Source organism: Aspergillus affinis, assembly GCF_023601865.1.
Source record: "Aspergillus affinis strain CMG 70 chromosome Unknown NODE_44_length_242547_cov_84_751050, whole genome shotgun sequence".
Lineage (NCBI taxonomy): Eukaryota > Fungi > Ascomycota > Eurotiomycetes > Eurotiales > Aspergillaceae > Aspergillus > Aspergillus affinis.
The window spans coordinates 222370-242547 of NW_026515825.1; the positions used below are offsets into that span (position 1 = coordinate 222370).

A 20178-nucleotide genomic window follows, 5' to 3' on the forward strand; every position below is an offset into this window, starting at 1 on the left:
AACTACCGAGTGGCAAAAGGTTACCATAACTACATGCCACCATTCCACTAGGAATAGTTAGTTGCTATGAAGTGTCGCGGTGGACCATGGATTACTCCGTAAGATGGAGTATAGTCACGGATAAGTATACCACGACGTCTAGAACCGACACCATCTGATAAATGGACGCATCGAATACGACGCCCTGCACGCAGTAGATTGATGGAAAATAAACCTGTTCGCAGGATGCAATTGCGAACCGGGATACATCATAGCCACGGGCGATCAATGGATGGATAACAATAAATAGCATGCAGGATTCACCTTCCACAGCTGGTTGCCCCTGGCAACGGCGATGACCGCACTCTGTTTACACCCTCTACGGGCGATCTCCGGCCGTTTGGAAAGGCCGTTGTCAGATGAGTTTAGCCCGGGGTGGGAATTACGGCGCCTGCTCTACCTCCATCGCTCTGGAAGCCTTCAAATTCCCGGAATTCCCACTTGTCGTCCGCTCCGGTGGTTGCTGTTGCTGTTGTTGTTGGCGTCTTCCTGCTTTACCTCCGTGCCTTTTCTTCTCTTTGCTTTCTTCTCTCCACCACTGGTCCTTTTTGCCTCAATGCCTTTGGTCCTTCGAGGCGTGCTTGCTGTTTTGTTTTTCTAGATACTCGTCGTTGGTGTTATTTTGTATTTGTCGCCTCATCTTCGTTCCTTTCCTTCTCCTAGGGACCTGTTGCCTCCCGTCGCATCGGGATCTTTTTTACCGTAAGTGATCCGCGCCGGCCTGGCTCCCTTGAGTCGCTCCTGGTCACTGTCTCAGATGGTATACTGACTGTGCACTCGTGATACCCCCTAGTTTCCGGTTAAAGGTGATAAGATATGGCTCCCAGCATGCAAGGCCCGAATATTTTTGACGATGCCACCCGTTCTCCCACCAAGTCCTCCGTCTTCAGATCGATCCTGTCTTCCAAAGCCCATCGGAGAAACCACTCCGCCGACGAAGCGTTCTCGTCAGGAGTCTCCCACAGGAGCCAGCAATCGGGCGACTCCTACCCCTCCCCGGTAGACCAGACTTGTGGTGTTATGGACCAACACCCACTGGCCGAGATCGCGCCGAATCGCGATGCCGCCGAAGCGGGCTCTACGCGCCAGAAATCGCCCGACAAACATGAGAAGACCGGACTGCACAAGAAGACGAAGAGTGCTGTGTCGCTGAAGTCACTGAAAAGCTACATGGAACGTAGGGACCATAAATCGGAGGAGTCGCTGGAAGACGAGTCCACAGACCTGAAACCGAAGAAAGCCAAATCCGCCAACAGCCTGTCGGCCATCTTAAAGCGGTCCCAGCGCGGAAGAAAAGGGGATGGTTCCAGAAGTACCCGGGACAAAGAGAATCGAAGCCCCACGGACTTGGTCGACAGCATGCCCTCTCCGGTCTGGGGCCAATTCCCGGCAGACTCATTTCACGAAATACCGCAAGTCCCGGAATCTGCAAGTCGACGCCGAACATTCCAGGAGGAGGTCTCGCTTTACACTCCTCAGGCCTACGGGCCGGCACACCAGCGTAATTTCCACGACTATCACCAACCATCGCTCACGAACCGCACCAACCGCACGGATCAGAAGCCCCGACCAAAATCGGACTTTCTTGCGGGAAACCGTAAGACGAAGGAATTGCTTCCATCGCCCCAGAACATGGCCTTCGAGAGAGCGCCCCCAAAAGTCCAGCCGGAACCGGTTTCCTCAAAAGGACGAGGACGATCTCGTGGGCTATCGAAATCAGACTCGCGCCCAGAGGCCGAACAGAAGCGAGAACAAAGCTCTAAGAGGGTTTCCCGCGTCCAGGCGGCAATCTCGGCGTTCAATGCTAAAGAGCAAGAGGCTGATCTGCAAAGACGGCTCAACTCCAAGGATCTCGAGAGCGAGTTTGAAAAGCTTTTGGTTAGCATTCTTTACCGAATCCCAACACTTAGTAACGGACCATGCCGGCTGACTTCATTTCCCAGGATGCGAGAAACATTCCTCACAACATGAGAGACAAGATGCGGTCTTTGGACACCAATATCAAGGCCGATTTCATCCAGAAGGATAAGGCGGAAAGCAACACACCGCATAGTGCGAGCGCCAGTGTATATAACAACGACAGCACCGGCCGTCAGGGTCGCGGAAAGGAGCAAAAAGCAGACCGACAGGCGCAGGATGGAAAGGGATCTCGATCCCGATCCAGAAGTCGCGGGTTTTCGTTCTCTAAGGGGTCCTCGTCTCCAAAGAAACAACGGCCCGAGAGTTTCAGTTCTCATCGTCGACCAAAGTCTGTGGATCTTTCTCAGCCCACTGGAATCTACAAGATTATGACCCCGACGGCTTCCCAGACATCACTTTCGCGGGACACTGCCGCTGACCCATCCGATTTCGTCCACTACCTCAAGGAAATCCAGAAGCCGGAGATGATCGAGGTTGGCAAAATACATAAGCTTCGAATCCTTTTGCGAAACGAGACTGTCAGTTGGGTCGATACGTTCATTGCGGACGGGGGGATGGATGAGATCGTTGGACTTTTATACAGAATCATGAAAGTGGAGTGGAGGTAGGTACCCTGTTCTCTCAGCTCGAAGCAATCGATCTGATCAACATGCTCACTATTTTATAGGGAAGAGCACGAGGACGCTCTCCTCCATGAGACATTGCTGTGCTTGAAAGCTCTATGCACAACATCGGTAGCGCTCCAGTTGCTCACCAAAATCGAGGCTGAGCTCTTCCCGGCGCTTCTGAAAATGATCTTCGACGAGGAAAAGAAAGGCCCGAGTGAATTTACCACTCGTGGTATCATCATGAACCTCATGTTTACCCAGCTCTCTACAGCAACCTCCGGCTCAGACGCGGCCTTTCGTGCTCATCGGATTCTCTCGTATCTGCGGGATCCCACTCCCCCGGAAGAAAACCAGCCCCTATCATTTATTGCCAACATCTACCAAACACGCCCCTACCGAGTCTGGTGCAAGGAAATCAGCAATGTCACCAAAGAAGTGTTCTGGATATTCTTGCATCACTTGAACGTGATCCCCATTGTGCAGGCCGACACCCCCTCCGCTTCTTATCGAGAACGCCATTTTCCCGTCCCGAGGCCACCAGTCCCTGCTGCTCCTTATGTTGGGGGAGTGGAATGGGATGCCACCAACTATTTGGCCGCGCATATAGATCTCTTGAATGGGCTCGTTGCATCCCTTCCGACATGCGAGGAACGGAACCAGCTTCGAGCTGAGCTTCGCGCTTCTGGCTTTGAAAAGGTCATGGGTGGCAGTTTGAGAATATGCAAAGAGAAGTTCTACTTCTCGGTGCATGACTGTCTGCGCACCTGGGTTGCCGCCGCCGTTGAAGACGGATGGCCATACCTAGCAGTCCGGGAAGGTCCTCCTCGACCTGAGCCAGGCTCGCCAACCAAATCACCGCTCAAGGCGGCTGGTGGGAGCCCGCGCAAGGGCCTTCTGGATGAAAGGCCTCCCAAGTTGGAACTCGCGTTGGATCTCCCCGCCAACAGTCGAGTGTCCCCTAAAAATGACCCGGTTGGCAATTGGATTTAGGTCCTGAAACATGTTCAATCCGTGCCCTTCCATGGCCGTACCTCTGGAATTTTTTGCAGCAGTTTCTACACCAAACATATCCCATTCTTGACATTCTCTTTATTGGCCCCCTCTGTCGAATTCTTCTACGATCATGAACCGGCGTTTGCGGTCTCCTGCGTACCCTTGTTTTCACTCGCACATTTTTCTCTCGTTTATTCACATCCGGCGATCTTTGCTGGGTATCCAATATCCCCCGCTCAGTCCTTTTCACTGGAGTAATGTACCGGACGGCGTTTATATTTGGGAGTTTTGGGTGCATCATCTACCTGTTGCCTCTTGGCCACGGCGAAATGACTTAATGACGGAACGGGGCCACACCATCATGAATTCTTGAAGCTTTTATCCTTTCTTCCTCGTTCTTCTTCCTTGCCAGTGCATGTCAGACAGAAATGCTTTCTTTCTTCATTCCTTTTGGACAGATGCGTTGTATTTTCAGAGTCGCCCCGTTACGACAGACGAATGAATTGATATTCTAGGGTGTAGATAATTTGAACCATGTTTTCGTGTCATTTTGTTTCTATAGTATGAGTATGACCGCGTAGGCATAGTAATGTACAGGATGCGTCGGTTGGGTAGAACCTGGGAGAGACTCCCGGGTCCAGGTTGTGAGGTGGTATCATGTGTATAGTCTACTGCTCCTTGGTGGCTGCCGTGTCGTCGGATTTTCGGACTGGTCCTGGAGGGGGAGGAGGTGAGAAGGCGCCCTTGACACCGGCAAAGAAAGTCCTTCGGAACTGCAGCACGTTAAGTCAGCGGTCTGGCCTCATGAAATAGCCCAATCTTCCACATGGGAGAGAGAGAGACAGAGAAAGATACTCACCTCATCAAACGGACTTCCCTTGTCATCCCACTCCATAAAGAGTGTCGCATATACCAAAACAACTAGAACGGCCAACTGTCAGTACCATCTTCCACGTACAAACATAAACATTCCCCCGTGAACCCAGTAGGACAAAGCAGGGAAAAGCAACACTTACACCCTATAACACCCCACTGCACCAACTTGGTCGCCTTCATCCACTTTGGGCGGGCGAACTTGAGCGCTGCGCGCCGCCGGTACTTGCGCTCGAGCCGGAACTGGTGTTTCGGGGAGAGTTTGGACATGTCGGGAGGCCATTGGCGCTTCGGTTTGTATTGACTGTACTGAGAGAGCGGATCGTTGGGGTCGTTTATTTCGTATTCTGTCTGCGATGGCGAGGAGTGCTCGGCGGGGCCATTGTTGGTCGATAGGCGGAAGGGAGAGGAGAAGGTGGGTAACGTTTGGGAAAATTCACGGCGCAGAGAGGATAGGAGAGGGGTTTGGTTCTATTAGATAGGAAGGAGGGGTGTGGTGAGCTTGAGCTTGAACTTAGGCCTGAGCTTGACGATAAGGTAAAATGCGTACATGAATTTGCGATGGGAGTACTCCGGTGCCGGGGGTTCTCCATGGCGCGATGGTCGAGGCTCGCGGCGCCGCTGTAAAGGCGGAGGGAAGCCTGCTGGCGAGGCGCATTGAATGCATTAGAGAAAATGGTGGTGGACTCGAGACGCTGTGATCGTTGGAGAAAAGCGGAGGATTTCCCTGTTGCGACAAATCGGGAAAAGTTGCGGATGCGCGGGATTCACATGACCTCCCGACAAGGGCATTGTTCTGGCCTACATTTTACGGCAGAAACTCGTTCACTATCAAGCTCTATCTAAATAGCTTATAGGAGATCATTTTAGAGTGCTCTTTTCAGAATTTATCTGGCTGGTGGAATGTAGCATGCTCTACCTCTCACTCCAGGGCTACCTTCAGACGCCTTCAGGTTAATATACAGCTCCACATGGAACATGGCACTGCCCACGTTGCCGTCTCCAACCGAATCCCGAGCATCATCGATCACAAGATAAACCCTCGTCCCTGAAATCGATTAATCATCTGTCTTTCTTCACATGAAATCTGCGCAACAGCCGCAGGTCCCGTGACTTTGACCCACGGAACAACGATGATGCGGCTGGACCTCGGCACTTTCACAGGACCGGGGAAGAGCGTACAAAAAGGCAACACGACCGACCGAGTGGATATCCCTCTACTCCACGTTTCGCTGCCCCGGGTTTGGCTTATAAAGAGGGTTCCTGTTGCTCCTTTTCTGCGATCTCGAACTGACTTGACTTCTATCTTCTACTGTTATACCCTCTCTGTTTAGTCGAGCTCAATATATTGACGTCATGTCTTCTGGTAAGTCGCTCGTCCTACGGAATGTGGAGTATGGATATGTATGGCCTTCGCAGTATCATCTAACTGGTCTCCGTCTTTTAGCACAGCAACGTTTGACCCAGGTGGCTTCCCACTTCGGCCCTGGTGGCAAGAAGGGCGTCGCCGGCATCACCGAGAAACACCCCGACGATATCGTTGTCACATGCGCTCTGCGTACCGCTCTGACCAAGGGTGGAAAGGGCGGTTTCAAGGACACGGCGGCCGCCGATCTGTTGACGGGCGTGTTCAAGGCCGTGATCGACAAGAGTGGCATCGACCCTAGTGCTGTCAACGACGTTGCCGTCGGCTCTGTCCTTCCCCCCGGTGGCGGTGCCACTGAATTCCGTGCGGCCGCCCTGGTGGCTGGCTTCCCCGAGTCGACGGCCGTGCGCAGCTTGAACCGTCAATGCTCCAGCGGTCTGCAGGCTATTGTGGACATTGCCAACGCGCTGAAGTCAGATATGATCGAAGTCGGTATCGGCGCGGGTGTGGAGAGCATGTCTTCTCAATACGGGTAAGCCATGATGCCGACGCTCAGCCTTCCCTGGTCTTGATTGGAATACTGACAATGTCTCCTCTATTCGCAGACCCGGCGCTGTTACCGAGTTCTCGGATCTTCTCGAGAACCACCCCGAGTCTGCCAACTGCAAGGTCCCCATGGGCGTTCTGTCGGAGCAGATGGCCAAGGACCGCAAGATCTCTCGTGCCGAGCAAGACGCTTTCGCCGCTTCTTCCTACCAGAAGGCCGTCAAGGCCCAGAAGGCCGGCCTGTTCAATGAAGAGATCGCTCCCCTCGAGGTCAAGTGGACCGACCCCAAGTCTGGCGAAGAGAAGACTATCACCGTCAAGGCCGACGATGGTATCCGGGACGGCATGACCGCCGAGTCTCTGGGTAAGATCCGTCCCGCTTTTGCCAAGGATGGTTCCATCCACGCCGGAAATGCGTCCCAGATCTCCGACGGTGCCGCCGCCGTCTTGCTGATGAAGCGGTCCACCGCCGAGCGCCTGGGCCAGAAGATCATCGGCAAGTACGTGGCGGCCAGCGTGGTCGGCGTGAAGCCCCTGCTCATGGGTATCGGACCCTGGAAGGCCATCCCCGTGGCGCTCGAGAAGGCCGGCATCACCAAGGAGGACGTTGATATCTACGAGATCAACGAGGCCTTCGCTTCCCAGTGTGTGTGGTGCGCCAACGAACTGGGCTTGCCCAAGGAGAAGATCAACCCCAAGGGAGGTGCCATCGCCTTTGGCCACCCGCTGGGCTGCACGGGCTCGCGCCAGATCAGCACGCTGCTGACGGAGCTGAAGCGCACCGACAAGAAGATTGGTGTCACCAGCATGTGTGTCGGTACCGGAATGGGTATGGCTGCTGTCTGGGTTCGCGAGTAAAACTGTATATGCTCAACCTTTTCTTTCTCCCCATGTCTTTTCTCTTCTCTTTTCTTTTTCCCTCTTCGGTTTCTAGTGCAGCGATTTATATACACATGACGGTTCTTCATGTACTTTAGTTTTAAATTGACGATATGAAATCAATCATGAGTGCGATACAATGTCTCATCGCTATGAATCCATCGGAATATCCCACACTGTATAACCTATTAATTTAAATTAAACCAAATTAAATCTTCGTCCGAAACTTCTGAAAAGCATCAAATACGCTGGACCCCTGCACCACCGCCTCCTTGACCCGATCATCCATGGCCACCAGCTTTGGCATCAACTCCAGCACCGGGTCCAGCAGGTCCCGCGGAATGGCAACCACGCCTTCTAGTGGATCGCAGAAGATGACATCGCCCTGGGAACGTCACGGTCAGTTCCATACATACCTACCACCATCATAACATAGGGGTGAGAAAGAGACGTACCGGAGACACCACCACACCACCCAGATTGACCGGCACATTTCTCGCCCCTGGCTTTGCCTGTGCCGCAGTACCGACGGTCGAGGTTCCGTGTGCCCAGACCTATCATTATTAGAGATAGCAGAGACAGTGAGAAGTTATGTAGTCCACAATAGCCAATGTAATACAGAAAGACAGAAAGGAAAAAAAATTAAAAATTAAAGAAAACATACCGAAATCCCACACCACCTCATCTCCTCCAGATCCCGGATCCGTCCGTTCACGACGACGCCCTGCACGCCTAACGCCTTCATCCGAACCGCCATGATCCCGCCCACCACGGCGCAGTGCTGGTCCGGTGGCTGCTCCACCACCGCGACGGTGTCCGCCTGCGCCCAGTCGACCCAGTGCGTGCCTGCCGGGAAGCCGTGCGCGTCGGACGCGTCGACGTCGGAGGATGCTTTGGGGATGAATTTGAAGGTGGATGCTGGGGCTATGATCTTGGGGGAGGTGCTGTTGCGGCCCAGGGTGGGGGAGAAGGGGGCTGGATGGTTTGGTTAATATTGACATACCTAGAAGAAGGAGGGGGTCATGGGTAGGTACTAAGTACTTACTGAAGTCTGCGAGGTGGCCTGCTCTAGGGGTGGTTCCTGGAGGTGGCTTTTGGAGTTTGAGGAGCGCATCGGAGACCTGAGGATGGTATGTTTAGTATATAGGTTCTTGGAGTCACTATGTAGAGCATACGGATGGAGGGGGAAAGGAAGAGGAACGGTAGTTGCATACATCGCAGGCGGAATACGCCCGTAGCGCATCGATCTTCTGCTGGATTGTAGTGGCCATGGTACATGTGGGAGAGATCGCGGGAATGAAGCGATTATGGGAAAGAAAGGATATGAAGTGGAATTAGACTACGATGCATTTGTTGTACTGCCTGAGGTTGAATAACCGAGGATCGGAGAAAAGCGTTGACATCATCGGCCGGTCGATTCAGGAACCCGCGGATTAAGTTTATTGAATTCTTTAATTCTTTTAATTTGGAGGAGCGGAGAATTAACTATCTTTATTATCATTACTATATTTGTTCCGATTTATTAGTTAGCAATGGACTGATGAGTCCTGATTATTAACTATGCGAGGCCTGGACATGCCTTCAGTGAGGGCTAATCTGAATGACATGCAATTCTGGTCCGTAGAAGTAAGAAGTAGTTAGTTAGTAGTCAGGAATAACTGATAAATAGTTAGTGAGTAACTAGTAGTACTCCGTAACTAAGCGCAGTTCGACTTCTGATTCAGAATAGACGCTCTAGACGATTCTGGTGGCTCTTCTTTAGTGTCCTTGGTCCCCACGGATCCCAGAGTATCCACCAGACCCTTTCTTTTCATTCCAATTAACTTCTGACATCGTACATACACACTACCGAAAATGTCTTCTCCCCAGTACACCCCCGACCAACTCAATCTATATCTCGAGCGCATTCAATATCCCGAACCCGCCAACGCCACCCGCCTCCAATATGCGCAGCAGGCCATCGCCACAGACGCCCTGGCGGCCCTGACCGAGCTGCAACGCCGTCACCTGGGCGCCATCCCATGGGGCAGTTCGGCGCTGCATTATTCCCAGCACAAGGCCATCTCCATCCACCCGACGGCCGTCTTTGATAAGCTGGTCCATCGCTGCCTGGACGGCTACTGTATGGAGAACACGAACCTGTTCTACGGCGTCTTGCGCTCCTTGGGCTTTACGGTGTATCCGACCGGCGGGAGGGTTTGTGAGGTTGCGGCCGGGGCGAATCGGAATCCGGGGAAGGAGAGGTTCTTTGCGCTGTGTGTGCCATGTGGAGTGCGGAGATTACCTTGTATGGCAGTGGGCTGATTATCACGGGCATTTAGGGGACATATGATTCTGATTGTGACGATTGATGGGAAGAAGTACATGGTAAGTGGTTTTCTCTTTCTCTTTCTCTTTCCCTCTCTCTTTCTTTTCTTTTTACTTCTATCATTCCTGGCCATGACCATCTAAACGAACTAAATTAACACTACGATCAAGGTGGACGTAGGGTTCGGCAACAACGGACCGACCAGTCCCTTGCCTCTCGAGGAGGACGTCGTGTCCACCTGCATCGCGCCCTCGGAGTCGCGACTAATCCGCGATAGTCTACCGGAGTTCGTAGACAAGACGCAGAAGGTCTGGATCTACCAGATCCGATACACGCCGGACGGCGAGTGGCTGCCGCACTACTCGTTCTCGGAGGTGGAGTTTCTGCCGCAGGACTTCGGCGTCATGAACTATGCCACCAGCACGGGGCGCAACAGTTGGTTTACGCAGAGTCTCGTCTGCACGCGCGTCATCCTGGACGAGGAGACGGGCACCCAGCCGCGGGGGCTGTATGTTCTGGCCGGGAAGGAGGTCAAGAAGAGAGTGCAGGGGCAGACAGAGGTGGTGGCTACGTTTGAGACCGAGCAGGATCGCGTCGCTGCGCTGGGGAAGTGGTTTGGTTTGCACTTCCGAGATGACGAGGTGGAGGGGATCCAGGGGTTGGTGTCCCAGATTAAATAGTAGACGGTTTTGGTGAGGGGTGAGTTAGATCTACCCAGGAGGTCCGGGTCTTGGATGGAAGAGTGTTGTACAGATAGAATTTCTTCTAGAGCTTGTGGATATGTATTTCAAGAAAATTCAAGGAAAATTGCGGCTGAACAGAATGACAACGTGGACAAGGACATAACGCCGAACATCGACCCATGTCGATCCGGCCTAGTAGATCCGTTTTTCAAGCTGGAACACGGTCGTTAGCATGCTGATTCTCTTCTTCCGCCACGTTGCCGCAGGTTATAACAGCCCATACCTTCCAGGGATTGCTGAGCTCGAATCCCTTGGGGGCCACCGCATTGCTTGATTGACCTCGCGGGGTTCCCGTCATTCTAAGATCTCTCTCCATCACTGTAGGTTCGGACACGAGCGGTTAGCTTCCACATGATTTCTGGTGTTTGGAAGAACGGGACAGGCGATTCTGGAGAGGGGAGGGTTCAATTGGTAACATGGCGCCGGGAAAGGTCACATACTTTGCTGTGTGGAGGTTAGCCAAACTGGTCCGATTTGCAGGGAACAGCCGATCAACTTACTCTATCCCACAGATCCCGGTTCCAGCGAGCGGTCTTGCCTTCGTTCGACCAGTACTTGACGGCGGTGAGACCGGCACCGGTGACGCCCATAAACTATCGTGCGCATCTCGATCGTTAGTGAATTGGTAACCTCCGGCGAATGATTGGACCGTTGAGGGTCCACGGGAGAGGAGGGATTGAGGATGGGAGTCAACGTACGCCGATGATGATCCCATAAGGGAGCAAAGCCTCGAATGGAACGCCCATTGTGAAAAGAAGTGAAGAGTGAGGGGGGAGGAAAGGCAAGCGCAACGAGCGTGGAGACCAGAGGAGAGAGAGAGAGAGAGATCAAATGAGAGACTCGCGGGAATCGAGGTCCGGATGGCACCCGAAGCGGTTTAGCCCGCGACCGGGGGTCCAGCCGGCTGAGTCAGCCGCCTCCGTCAACCTCGCAGAAGGGGCGACAGGTCGATTGCTCTAGAGTCTGGACGCTGGAGCTGGATAAGGCCTCGGACGTCGCTTCCGCCGCTGATCGACGCGTTCGCTTCATTTCGACTGTCTATTGCTAACCTCCTGGTCTATGGGGTATGCATCTCGTGTCTTCCTGCCACGCGTTGTTTGCCATTGTTCCTCTACCTTCCTCCTCTCCCCCCAAATCAATCACCCTTTCTCTTGGCCTTTCAGCTTCCTTCCTTTACTGACTCTTACTTGGCTTGCGCCTTCTTCAGGGGGAAACGTATCTTAAAAATTCTGGTTGATTTCGATCTAAATCTCTTGTGCGCCTGTCATTGTGCCGCATCTCTTGTGTCCAACGACCAGTCGCTCATGTCCCCGATGCCCGTTGCATGCGGCGCCAGATGATTGTCTATTTTAACGGGGAGCCCTGAATCGCCTGACCTCAAAACCGTCATCGGGCCTTTGGCCGTTGTCATTTTACTATAAAACTAAACCATCTACCTTATCGAGGCACGTCGAGAGCCGCACAACCTGGCGAGCACAGTGACCTACACCATGCCGGCAACCGTGCCGCCGGCCGACCATGATACCGAGATGAGACCGCCCGCAGACGTGGTGGATAGTGACCAAGACGCCGAGGGGGAGGAAGAGGAAGAGGGCGCCGACCTATACCACATGGACCAACAGCTCCAGGACGCTGTGCACCGGGCATATTCAGGGGAAGAGGCCGCGGATACCGAGAAATTTGGCCCCGGAGAGGTAGCAGATGCGGAAGGGGTACCCGATACCGAGCTACACCTGGAAGGGGAGATTGATGACACCGAGCCTGTGGGTGCTGTCAAGCTGCCGGAGGGTGTGCCTTCGCCCGGCCACGAGGACTTGGCGGCGGGTTCTGCCGACGCCGATCCGGCATTCGAAAACCAAAGCGACAGCGATTCCTCGAGCTCGTCGTCAAATAGTCACCAGGAGTCTGATGTGGACGATGATTGGGAAGAAGGGAGTAATGAGAATGAGGATGGGGAGGCGGATAACAACACGACGCGAGGGAACTGCGTGTAAGTACTCTTTGTTTGTTTTGTTGTTGGAGAACTGGGCAATCAGCTAGTCATCGGATGCTGGTCTATCGGAAAGCCCCCAAACGTGCCGTTCTGATAAGTTTGGTGCAGGTTTTGTCACCAGGACGAGGATAACGATCCGAGTGAGGAGTTTGAGGAATATTTATCATGTACAGTCTGTGGCGATCACTGTAAGTTGGTATATGCGGGTCCTTCTAAGACTTGACCTAGCAAGCTTCAGACTTGTGTCGACGGCGATCTTTACTAACTCGGTACCCTACAGCACATCGGCAATGTGCCCGCGAGCAAGGTGCATTAGATGATGCAGAAGGTGTGTCCTATTTTCAACATTAATCTCAAATCAGAGGTTCTCGTGCTAACTTACAATCTAGACTCGAACTTTTGGAGATGTCTTCCGTGCGTGCGCGAAAATCTGCAACCGGGAACTATTGAGCCTGGCTCCCATCAGCGAAAGCTGGGCCCCAAGAACATGAGCAAAGAGCTTTTACCGGCGCATGTCGGGGAGGAAGGCTCGGGATTCCACTCCATCTTCAATACTGTAAATGTCACCGACGATCTTCTGAATAGCTCACGCTCGCTGCGGAAGCGGAAAGCTTCGTCGGTCGATGCTCCTGAACATACCCCGGTGCTTCGGAAGAGACAGCGGCAGTCGCTGCGGCCCGAGCGCGCCGACTCGAGGGACCCGATGCCCGAGATCTCAGGCACGCAGTCTCCTGTTCGCACTCGCTCTCGACGCACGCGCGCGGGTGAGAAGGACGCCTGTCGTGTATTATTGAAGCAGTTTGGGCGACTAGTTATGGCTTTTCGCCTCAACGAGGCCAAACTTTCTAAAATCCTCAACTCTCGCAGCAGATCTCAGATTAAGACTCGGAAAACTCCCAAACCACCGCCTGTCGTGCATGAGGCCCAGGCTCATTTCGCACCAATCACATCAACCTCCTACGTATCGCCGTTCTATTCGTTCAACGACCGCGAGACCGACGAATCGAAGTCCAAACCTTACGGTGGGATTTTATCGGAAGCTGATGCTGACACAACCAAGACTCTGCCGATGCACGCGGACCGCGAAAGATTTGAAGCAGCGCGTCAAAAAGCCGAGGAGGAATGGCAACTACGAGCCATGGAGGCTGAAAGTAATGGCGAGCCCTTCCAACACGCATCGCAGAAGGTCTCGGGTCCTCCGTCCAAGATCAAATGCATCAACTTCGGTGGATACGAGATCGAAACTTGGTACGCCGCGCCGTATCCCGAGGAGTACAGCCGCAATCGAGTTCTGTTCATCTGCGAGTTCTGCTTGAAATACATGAACTCCGACTATGTCGCCTGGCGCCACAAACTCAAATGCCCAGCGAAGCATCCTCCTGGTGATGAAATTTACCGCCATGGTTCCATCTCCATCTTTGAAGTGGACGGGCGCAAGAACCCCGTGTATTGCCAGAACCTCTGCCTGCTTGCCAAGCTGTTCCTCGGGTCCAAAACGCTCTACTATGACGTTGAACCCTTCCTCTTCTATGTCATGACTGAGTATGATGACCTGGGTTGTCATTTTGTGGGTTATTTTAGCAAAGAGAAACGGCCGAGCTCGGCAAACAACGTTTCCTGTATTCTCACCTTACCTATTCACCAGCGCAAAGGCTACGGAAATCTTCTCATCGACTTCTCCTACCTCCTCACGCGCATCGAGGGCAAGACAGGCTCACCGGAGAAACCGCTCTCCGATATGGGCCTTGTCTCCTATCGAAACTACTGGCGTCTCATTTTGTCCTACAAACTGCGTGACCAGACGAAACCACTCAGTATAGTGGATCTCTCCGAGCGCACGGGCATGACGGCGGATGACATTGTGTCCGGCCTAGAAGCTCTGCGCGCCCTCGTCCGAGACCCGGTCACGAAGACTTATGCTCTACGTCTCGACTTCAACTACTTCGAAGAGTGTATTCGCAACTGGGAAAGCAAAGGCTATGTGCAGCTGAACCCCGACGCCTTGGTTTGGACTCCGTATGTCATGGGCCGAAGCAATCAATCGCAATTTGACCGGGCTCCCCTCCATGCGGTCGCCCCACGAGAGGGGCTGGAGGAGGAAGAAGAAGAGGAGGAGGATGACGAAGTCGAGGATGCGAAAGAATCGGGAAATGACGAAGAGCAGCAATTCAAGCCGAATGGCGAGGTATCGACTCTCGCAGTCAACGGTGCCAAGCAGACTGAGCCGGCGGAGATCTTCACCGAGCCAGCCGGACCCCCGCCAACGAACGTGCTTTCCAATGTTAACGGCTTTCGTCATGAAAGCACCACTTCTGCCGACCTCAACCCACCTGCAGAAACAACTCCCGCCAGCGATATTCCCGCCTGGCGATTTGAAATCTATCCGCCTGTCCAAGCGCCTGTGTTGAAACGACGTCCAGGCCGACCCTTCGGCAGCAAGACCACCTACGGCAAAGTAACGGTCACACCAACAACGGCCCGGACTAGTGGCCGCAGCACGCCTAAGAGATCTTCCGTCTTAAGCTCGGCGACCCCGACCGCTAATCCGTCGAGCGTCAGGCGGGGTCGCAGCGCAATACTCGCGGATTTCCCTGCCGCGGAGCAGGTGGACGTCATCACCAATGGGGTTGACACCGACCACTTGGAAGAGATGACTGCCGGAGAGGAACCAGATCCCGAATCCAAATTGGAGACGGCGACACCTGCATTAGAGGCAGGAACAAGTCATATGAAAGGGGGAGAAGAGCTAGTCAACACCAATGGAACCGAGACACCAGGCGATGGCCCAGTGGAGAGCACAGGGACTCCCGCGCCCGGTCCCACGACCCCATCCAAAGGCAAGGGTGCCAATAGTCATGCAAAGCTCACCAGATCTGTGAACCGAAAGTCCATTGTGGAGCAGCTCGAAGTTATCCTCCCTGCCGACAGCCCACCAAATGCCCACCAGACAAATGGCGTGGACATTGACCAGGTCGGGCTGAACGGCACTGATCGAGACGGGGATGCAGTCATGGAGGCGTGATTCTTGCGGTACCAAAGCTCACTGCTCATTTAGACAAGATGAAAGAGTGAGCAGCGGAAAAGTACTATCGATGCCTAAAATGGACCTCTCGTGGCTTTTTGAACTGGGCGTTACCGTGTTTCTTTCTGTCGGGATTCGATTTTTCTCCTCTATTTTTATCCGGTTCATTCTCCCTGATGGGATACCTTTCATGACTTGGCAATTTTTCTTTGGCTTTTGCTGATCTTACTGTTTTCAAGCAAGGAGTAGGCGGGATTTTTGGAGTTTTATTTTCATCTGGCTTTCTGGCTATCATTTGATGCGACCTTTCATGAACCAATCGGTCTGACCGTCCCACAGAAAGGACCTTGCTGATTATTCTTCGAGACGTTGTTGCTTTTTACTTACTGCCCAGTGTTCCTTTCTCTTCTGTTATCCCCGTCTTTTAGAGGTCCCATGTTTATTTTTCCTTCTCGGCCCTCTAGGATGTTTGATTTGATGCACTGGGAGGAATCCTCATAATGTTGATGTTTAGCGTTCTATGTATTAGGTATGGGAATCAAGATGTTTCCGAGTGGATGCAATCATTTTTAACTGGCCCATTAGTTATTGTCCCTGCTCTCTATGAGTTAGGTAGTTTTCTCTCGAGCACATGATAGATAGTTTATGCAGAATACTACAGTTTATTTGTCATTCCAGTCGAAGAAGAGCAAGTACGGAGTACGGAGTATGACATGCTGTGTAGCCTCAAACGGCCAAACCAGATGTATGTACTTCTGCATCGCAACCCAAGGCAGCAAAGCAGACAGATATTCGGTGGAACGAGGCGGGGGGGATGTACATACAGTACATAGTACATACACGGTATAGAGCATATGGAGTAGATCGCTCGCATGTCTTCTCTGTCAATCTGAGTCGTGGTCGGTCGGTGGGTAGGTTGTCTGTCATACGACATATCTGATCTATCATTTTCCTTGTTAGTGGTCCTTTCATTCGTTGTATGTGTGGAACTTAATAGAACTATAGACTCGGTCCTTTTTATTATTAGTTAATTAATTGGTTTGGTTATTAGATGTAACTATGGAGTAGAGATTAGGGAAAGAGAGAGGGCGGCATAAAAAGGTACCTAGGTAAATAAACAAGTAAATACAAAAATCAGGGCTGGTTTGGTTTATTATTTGCATCCATGGATAACCATGGTAGATGCATTTGTTTGGTTGGGTTTGGGTCGGTTTGGGTCGGGTCGGGTCGGGTCGGTCTAGACTTTGTGTAAATGCATGTCGTCACTATTGGGGCCTGGGCAGGGAGAGAAACGAGGATACCGAGGAAAAAAATGGAAAGACAGAAAAGGGAAAATAGAGGATAACAAAGTACAGAGTAGGATAAAATTAAATCAAATTACGAGATAGAATTAATAATGTATCCAAGGGGAGGGGTCAAAGGGGGAAGAGCAGGAGGAAAAAAGAAAAAGGAAAGAAAATAATCTTGGGCCATCGAGACTACGCAGTAGGTGCAGATGACGAGAACCAGGAAACGATGGTGTCTGATGCATGCAGGGGAGGGGTGGAGGGCTTAGTGGGAGACCTACCGACCTGGTGGTGGATATACTCCGTCCAGAGTTGAGATGGTTGGTGTGGCGTGGTGGGATGTATTATTATTTATTCCGTTTATGTACACAGAGAATAGTACTTTATGCTCGGTGTAGACACGTCGAATGCGACACAAGCGTGGATAGACGTACACCGTATGTATGTACACACACGGCAGGATCATGCCAGGATAGATGAGTGGAGCCACGGGGAATCCTGCGTAATCCAATGTAGATTTGTACGATGTATGTCTCCGTAGTGTGGTATGTAGTATGTACGCCGTAGGGAGTCGACAGGATGAACTCGACGGACGAAGATCATGAAAGCCGAAGCCGAGCAGAAGCGAGATCAGATGTGGCACGCTAGAGACGATGACGATGTCCATATGGCGACGACCTGTATATACGTACTTCTGGTAGCAATGCATGGCAATTCCCGGGGTTTAGAAATGGCCACTCGCGAGGGAGGTCCATCGAGGCTGAAAGCTGAAAAATGGAAGAAAGGGATTTGGATTCAATTCAAAGACCGAGATCGGATTGTCCCACTGCTGAACATGCAGAATATTATTGATTCTATTGAGTACTCCGTACTCTGGTCCTGTGGCGGAAGGAATGCTGCCTGTATATACAGTAGGCGATGTTATTGAGTCTGGACGACTGCCGTTACGCTGGTGCCAGAATATTAGGAGTTAATAATGCAAGCATGTTCGACCGATTGAACCCGGGTTTTGTGATTCACCTAATTTTCTGTGGCATTCTCCGATCCTTTGTGGCCGGATGCCTACTCCGTATTGATTCTAATTGACGCGATAGGGCAGAATCTGATCTATCAGGAATCGTCTCCTTCGTTGTTTCGACGCGCCATTTTTCTTTCTATTTTTCTTTCTCTTTTTTTTTTTTTTTTTTTTTTTTTCCTTCCCTTCCTTCCGGCTAATTAATTCTATTTTTCTGTTCTCTTTTGTGGTCCTAGGTACTGAAGTGGATCCGTCTAGAAAGTGGCCATTTTGTGCAACCCGCTCTCCTGGCGGATTGAAAATCGGAATTCTGAACGAGTGGTGATCGGGTTCATGCCGATACTTGAGCAGATTGTATCAAGGCCGACAAGCTTATCTGATTTTGATTTGGACTGGAACCGCGAACCAAGGTGGTCGACCGTGGAACTGTCAGGCCCAGGACGGGAATGTCGAGGGATCGGCGATCAGGATCCAAGACCCCTAATAAAAGCCAGCAGAAGACCATGGATCCGGGGCTGTCAAGGGACGGGAACTCAAACCAGGGCTCGAATAAGCATAACTGTAGCGTAGAATTAAGCGCCTGTGAAAGTCTGGTACACCATGGAGAATGCCCGCTGTCATGAACTCGATCGATCTGGTTCCGTCCTGGAAATCCTTATGGAATCAATTAAGATTCATCCTGGTCAGGGAAGGAAGGGAAGGCAACCGCTAAGGGCCGGCGAACACTTCATCGTGCATCTCACCCATTCCCCACCGGCTGCTGTAGAGGGACCAAAAGAGAAGATTTTTTTTTTTTTAATTTTTTTAATTTTTTTCCATTTTTCTAGTTTTGCATTTTTCTTTCCTTTCCTTTTCATTTTTCATTTTTTCTTTTCCTTCTCAGACAAGGGAACCTTTCTCCTTATCTTCCCCCCCTACTGATCTTCGGAGATTAGTTTCGTACTTTCTGGCTTTTTCTCTTTTTACCTTTTTTGAGTGGTTTTTCTTTTCTTTTTGTTTTCCCTCGCTTGTCTTTAGTCAGGTTTCGCTCAGTTCCTTCCTCTCTGCCTTGGCGATCAACGGCCGTGGCAGTAAGAAAATAAATATATCCGATGTTTCTTCAATCTGACATGCCAATCCACTCCGGCCCTGAATAGCGTGTTCGAAGCGAATTGAACTGTTCAGCCACGAACCGGGAAGCCTTTTTTTTTTCTGGGTCTCACGTATAACATACTTTTCTTTCTTCCCTCTTTTCTTTCTTTTTTTTTTCGCCAACAACCGGTTGATCAATGAGAGTCGCGGGTAAATTGGTGCTTTTGACCCGGCCCCGAACAGTGCACAGTGCACAGCGCACACTGTCGAAACGTGGCATTATTTGTATCTGACGGTGCAGGAGATTTTCTCGAGCTGCAGTCAGCCATGGTAGCATCCGGAAACTTGCTGACAGGTCCCTCGGGGTGGCGTTGATCGAGGGTGGAGGAAGGAGACCGGCGAAGTAAAATATCTAATGCCATTGAGGATGAGAATGTGTGCCAGTCGGTGTTGATCATCCCACAATCTCCTGATTCAGATGATATCACTTGTTTCCTAGTGTTGTGCGAAGGACTGGTGGGCGGCTAGATTCCATCATAGCGGCTGCGGCAGGTCTGGGACTTTTTCTTCCTCGTCATCCTTCCTTCCTTTCCTCTTCTTGTCTTTTTCATTTTCCATTTCCTTCTTTTCTGTCTTCTTTCATCGAACCTCTTTCCCCCTCTCGTTCAGTTGTTCCTTTACCCGTTCTGGAAACCCTCCAGATAAGGTAACAAATATCGGCCGAAGATGCAGGATTTATTTGATGATTGAGCCCTCGCTCTTCCGGCATGACCATCTGTCTCCCGTGTCCCTTACGAATCAGGATCTAATGTTCACCCTTGCATGAACATCGCCAACACCGTCGCTGCTTGCTGATCCCGGTTGACTCGTCTTATGTTGCGTCAGGAGGGACCATGCAGGCCCCGAACAACCGTGTCCAGCTATACAGAACGATGGGGTCTTGCATGGCTGGTTGTTCCCCCTCTTCCCCCTAGATGTTTGCCCGACGATTATTGTGGGGCCTCTGATGCCAGTAGCTTCGCAGCTGATGCGGCTAGATGCAGCTGCCACCTATTAAGTTCCAGGATCCGTATGCATCGAAGATGCAGCAAGCTGTATCTGGAGAGATGGTCAACAACGCTATTGGGAAGGAAGGGGGAGGAAAAGAAAAAAAGAAGAAAAAAAGAAGAAGAAAAGAAACAGGAAAAAAAGAAAAGACGCAATCCTTCGTCTCGGGGGGTTTTTTTTTGGTCTTTTTTTTTCTTTCTTCCTTTCTTTTCTCTTTTCCCCATTCCCACATCGATTTCCAGGCACCCTCAGATCATGCATGCGAGGCAGCGTAGTCCAACAAGATGACCGACACCATTTTAAGTAAGGCTAGCTCGTCAGGACCATTCGTCAATGACGATCGATTTCCCTAGAGGCAGATCGTGTGGACTGGGTCTTTGGGGGGGGGGGGGGGGGGGGGGGGGGGGGGGGGGGGGGGGGGGGGGGGTGGGGGGGGGGGGGTGGGGGGGTGGTGGTGGGGTGGGGGGGG

The 20178-nt window shown here is 51.9% G+C and overlaps 6 protein-coding genes across 6 annotated transcripts; 4 read left to right on the forward strand and 2 right to left on the reverse strand.

Annotated features, from left to right (window-relative positions):
• Window positions 1-855: 855 nt before the first annotated feature.
• KD926_007537 (uncharacterized protein) lies at window positions 856-3557 on the forward strand (the record flags this gene model as incomplete). Its single annotated transcript, XM_053100399.1, has 3 exons — window positions 856-1917; window positions 1983-2563; window positions 2627-3557. The coding sequence occupies 3 exons, from the start codon at window positions 856-858 to the stop codon at window positions 3555-3557; spliced, it is 2574 nt and encodes an 857-aa protein (XP_052955976.1).
• Window positions 3558-4228: 671 nt separating this feature from the next.
• Window positions 4229-5091, reverse strand: KD926_007538 (uncharacterized protein; the record flags this gene model as incomplete). The annotated part of the gene is made up of 4 exons (XM_053100400.1): window positions 4229-4333; window positions 4420-4481; window positions 4577-4904; window positions 4984-5091. 4 exons carry the CDS (start codon window positions 5089-5091, stop codon window positions 4229-4231), a joined length of 603 nt encoding a protein of 200 aa, XP_052955977.1.
• Window positions 5092-5789: 698 nt separating this feature from the next.
• On the forward strand, window positions 5790-7203 carry KD926_007539 (3-ketoacyl-coA thiolase peroxisomal A precursor; the record flags this gene model as incomplete). Its single annotated transcript, XM_053100401.1, has 2 exons — window positions 5790-6331; window positions 6405-7203. 2 exons carry the CDS (start codon window positions 5790-5792, stop codon window positions 7201-7203), a joined length of 1341 nt encoding a protein of 446 aa, XP_052955978.1.
• A 229-nt stretch (window positions 7204-7432) lies between these two features.
• On the reverse strand, window positions 7433-8495 carry KD926_007540 (RraA family protein; the record flags this gene model as incomplete). The annotated part of the gene is made up of 5 exons (XM_053100402.1): window positions 7433-7609; window positions 7680-7778; window positions 7889-8199; window positions 8270-8345; window positions 8439-8495. The coding sequence occupies 5 exons, from the start codon at window positions 8493-8495 to the stop codon at window positions 7433-7435; spliced, it is 720 nt and encodes a 239-aa protein (XP_052955979.1).
• Window positions 8496-9078: 583 nt separating this feature from the next.
• KD926_007541 (arylamine N-acetyltransferase family protein) lies at window positions 9079-10212 on the forward strand (the record flags this gene model as incomplete). Its single annotated transcript, XM_053100404.1, has 3 exons — window positions 9079-9479; window positions 9546-9591; window positions 9703-10212. The coding sequence occupies 3 exons, from the start codon at window positions 9079-9081 to the stop codon at window positions 10210-10212; spliced, it is 957 nt and encodes a 318-aa protein (XP_052955980.1).
• Window positions 10213-11765: 1553 nt separating this feature from the next.
• Window positions 11766-15290, forward strand: KD926_007542 (putative histone acetyltransferase; the record flags this gene model as incomplete). The annotated part of the gene is made up of 4 exons (XM_053100405.1): window positions 11766-12265; window positions 12377-12456; window positions 12549-12596; window positions 12658-15290. The coding sequence occupies 4 exons, from the start codon at window positions 11766-11768 to the stop codon at window positions 15288-15290; spliced, it is 3261 nt and encodes a 1086-aa protein (XP_052955981.1).
• Between the last annotated feature and the right edge of the window lie 4888 nt (window positions 15291-20178).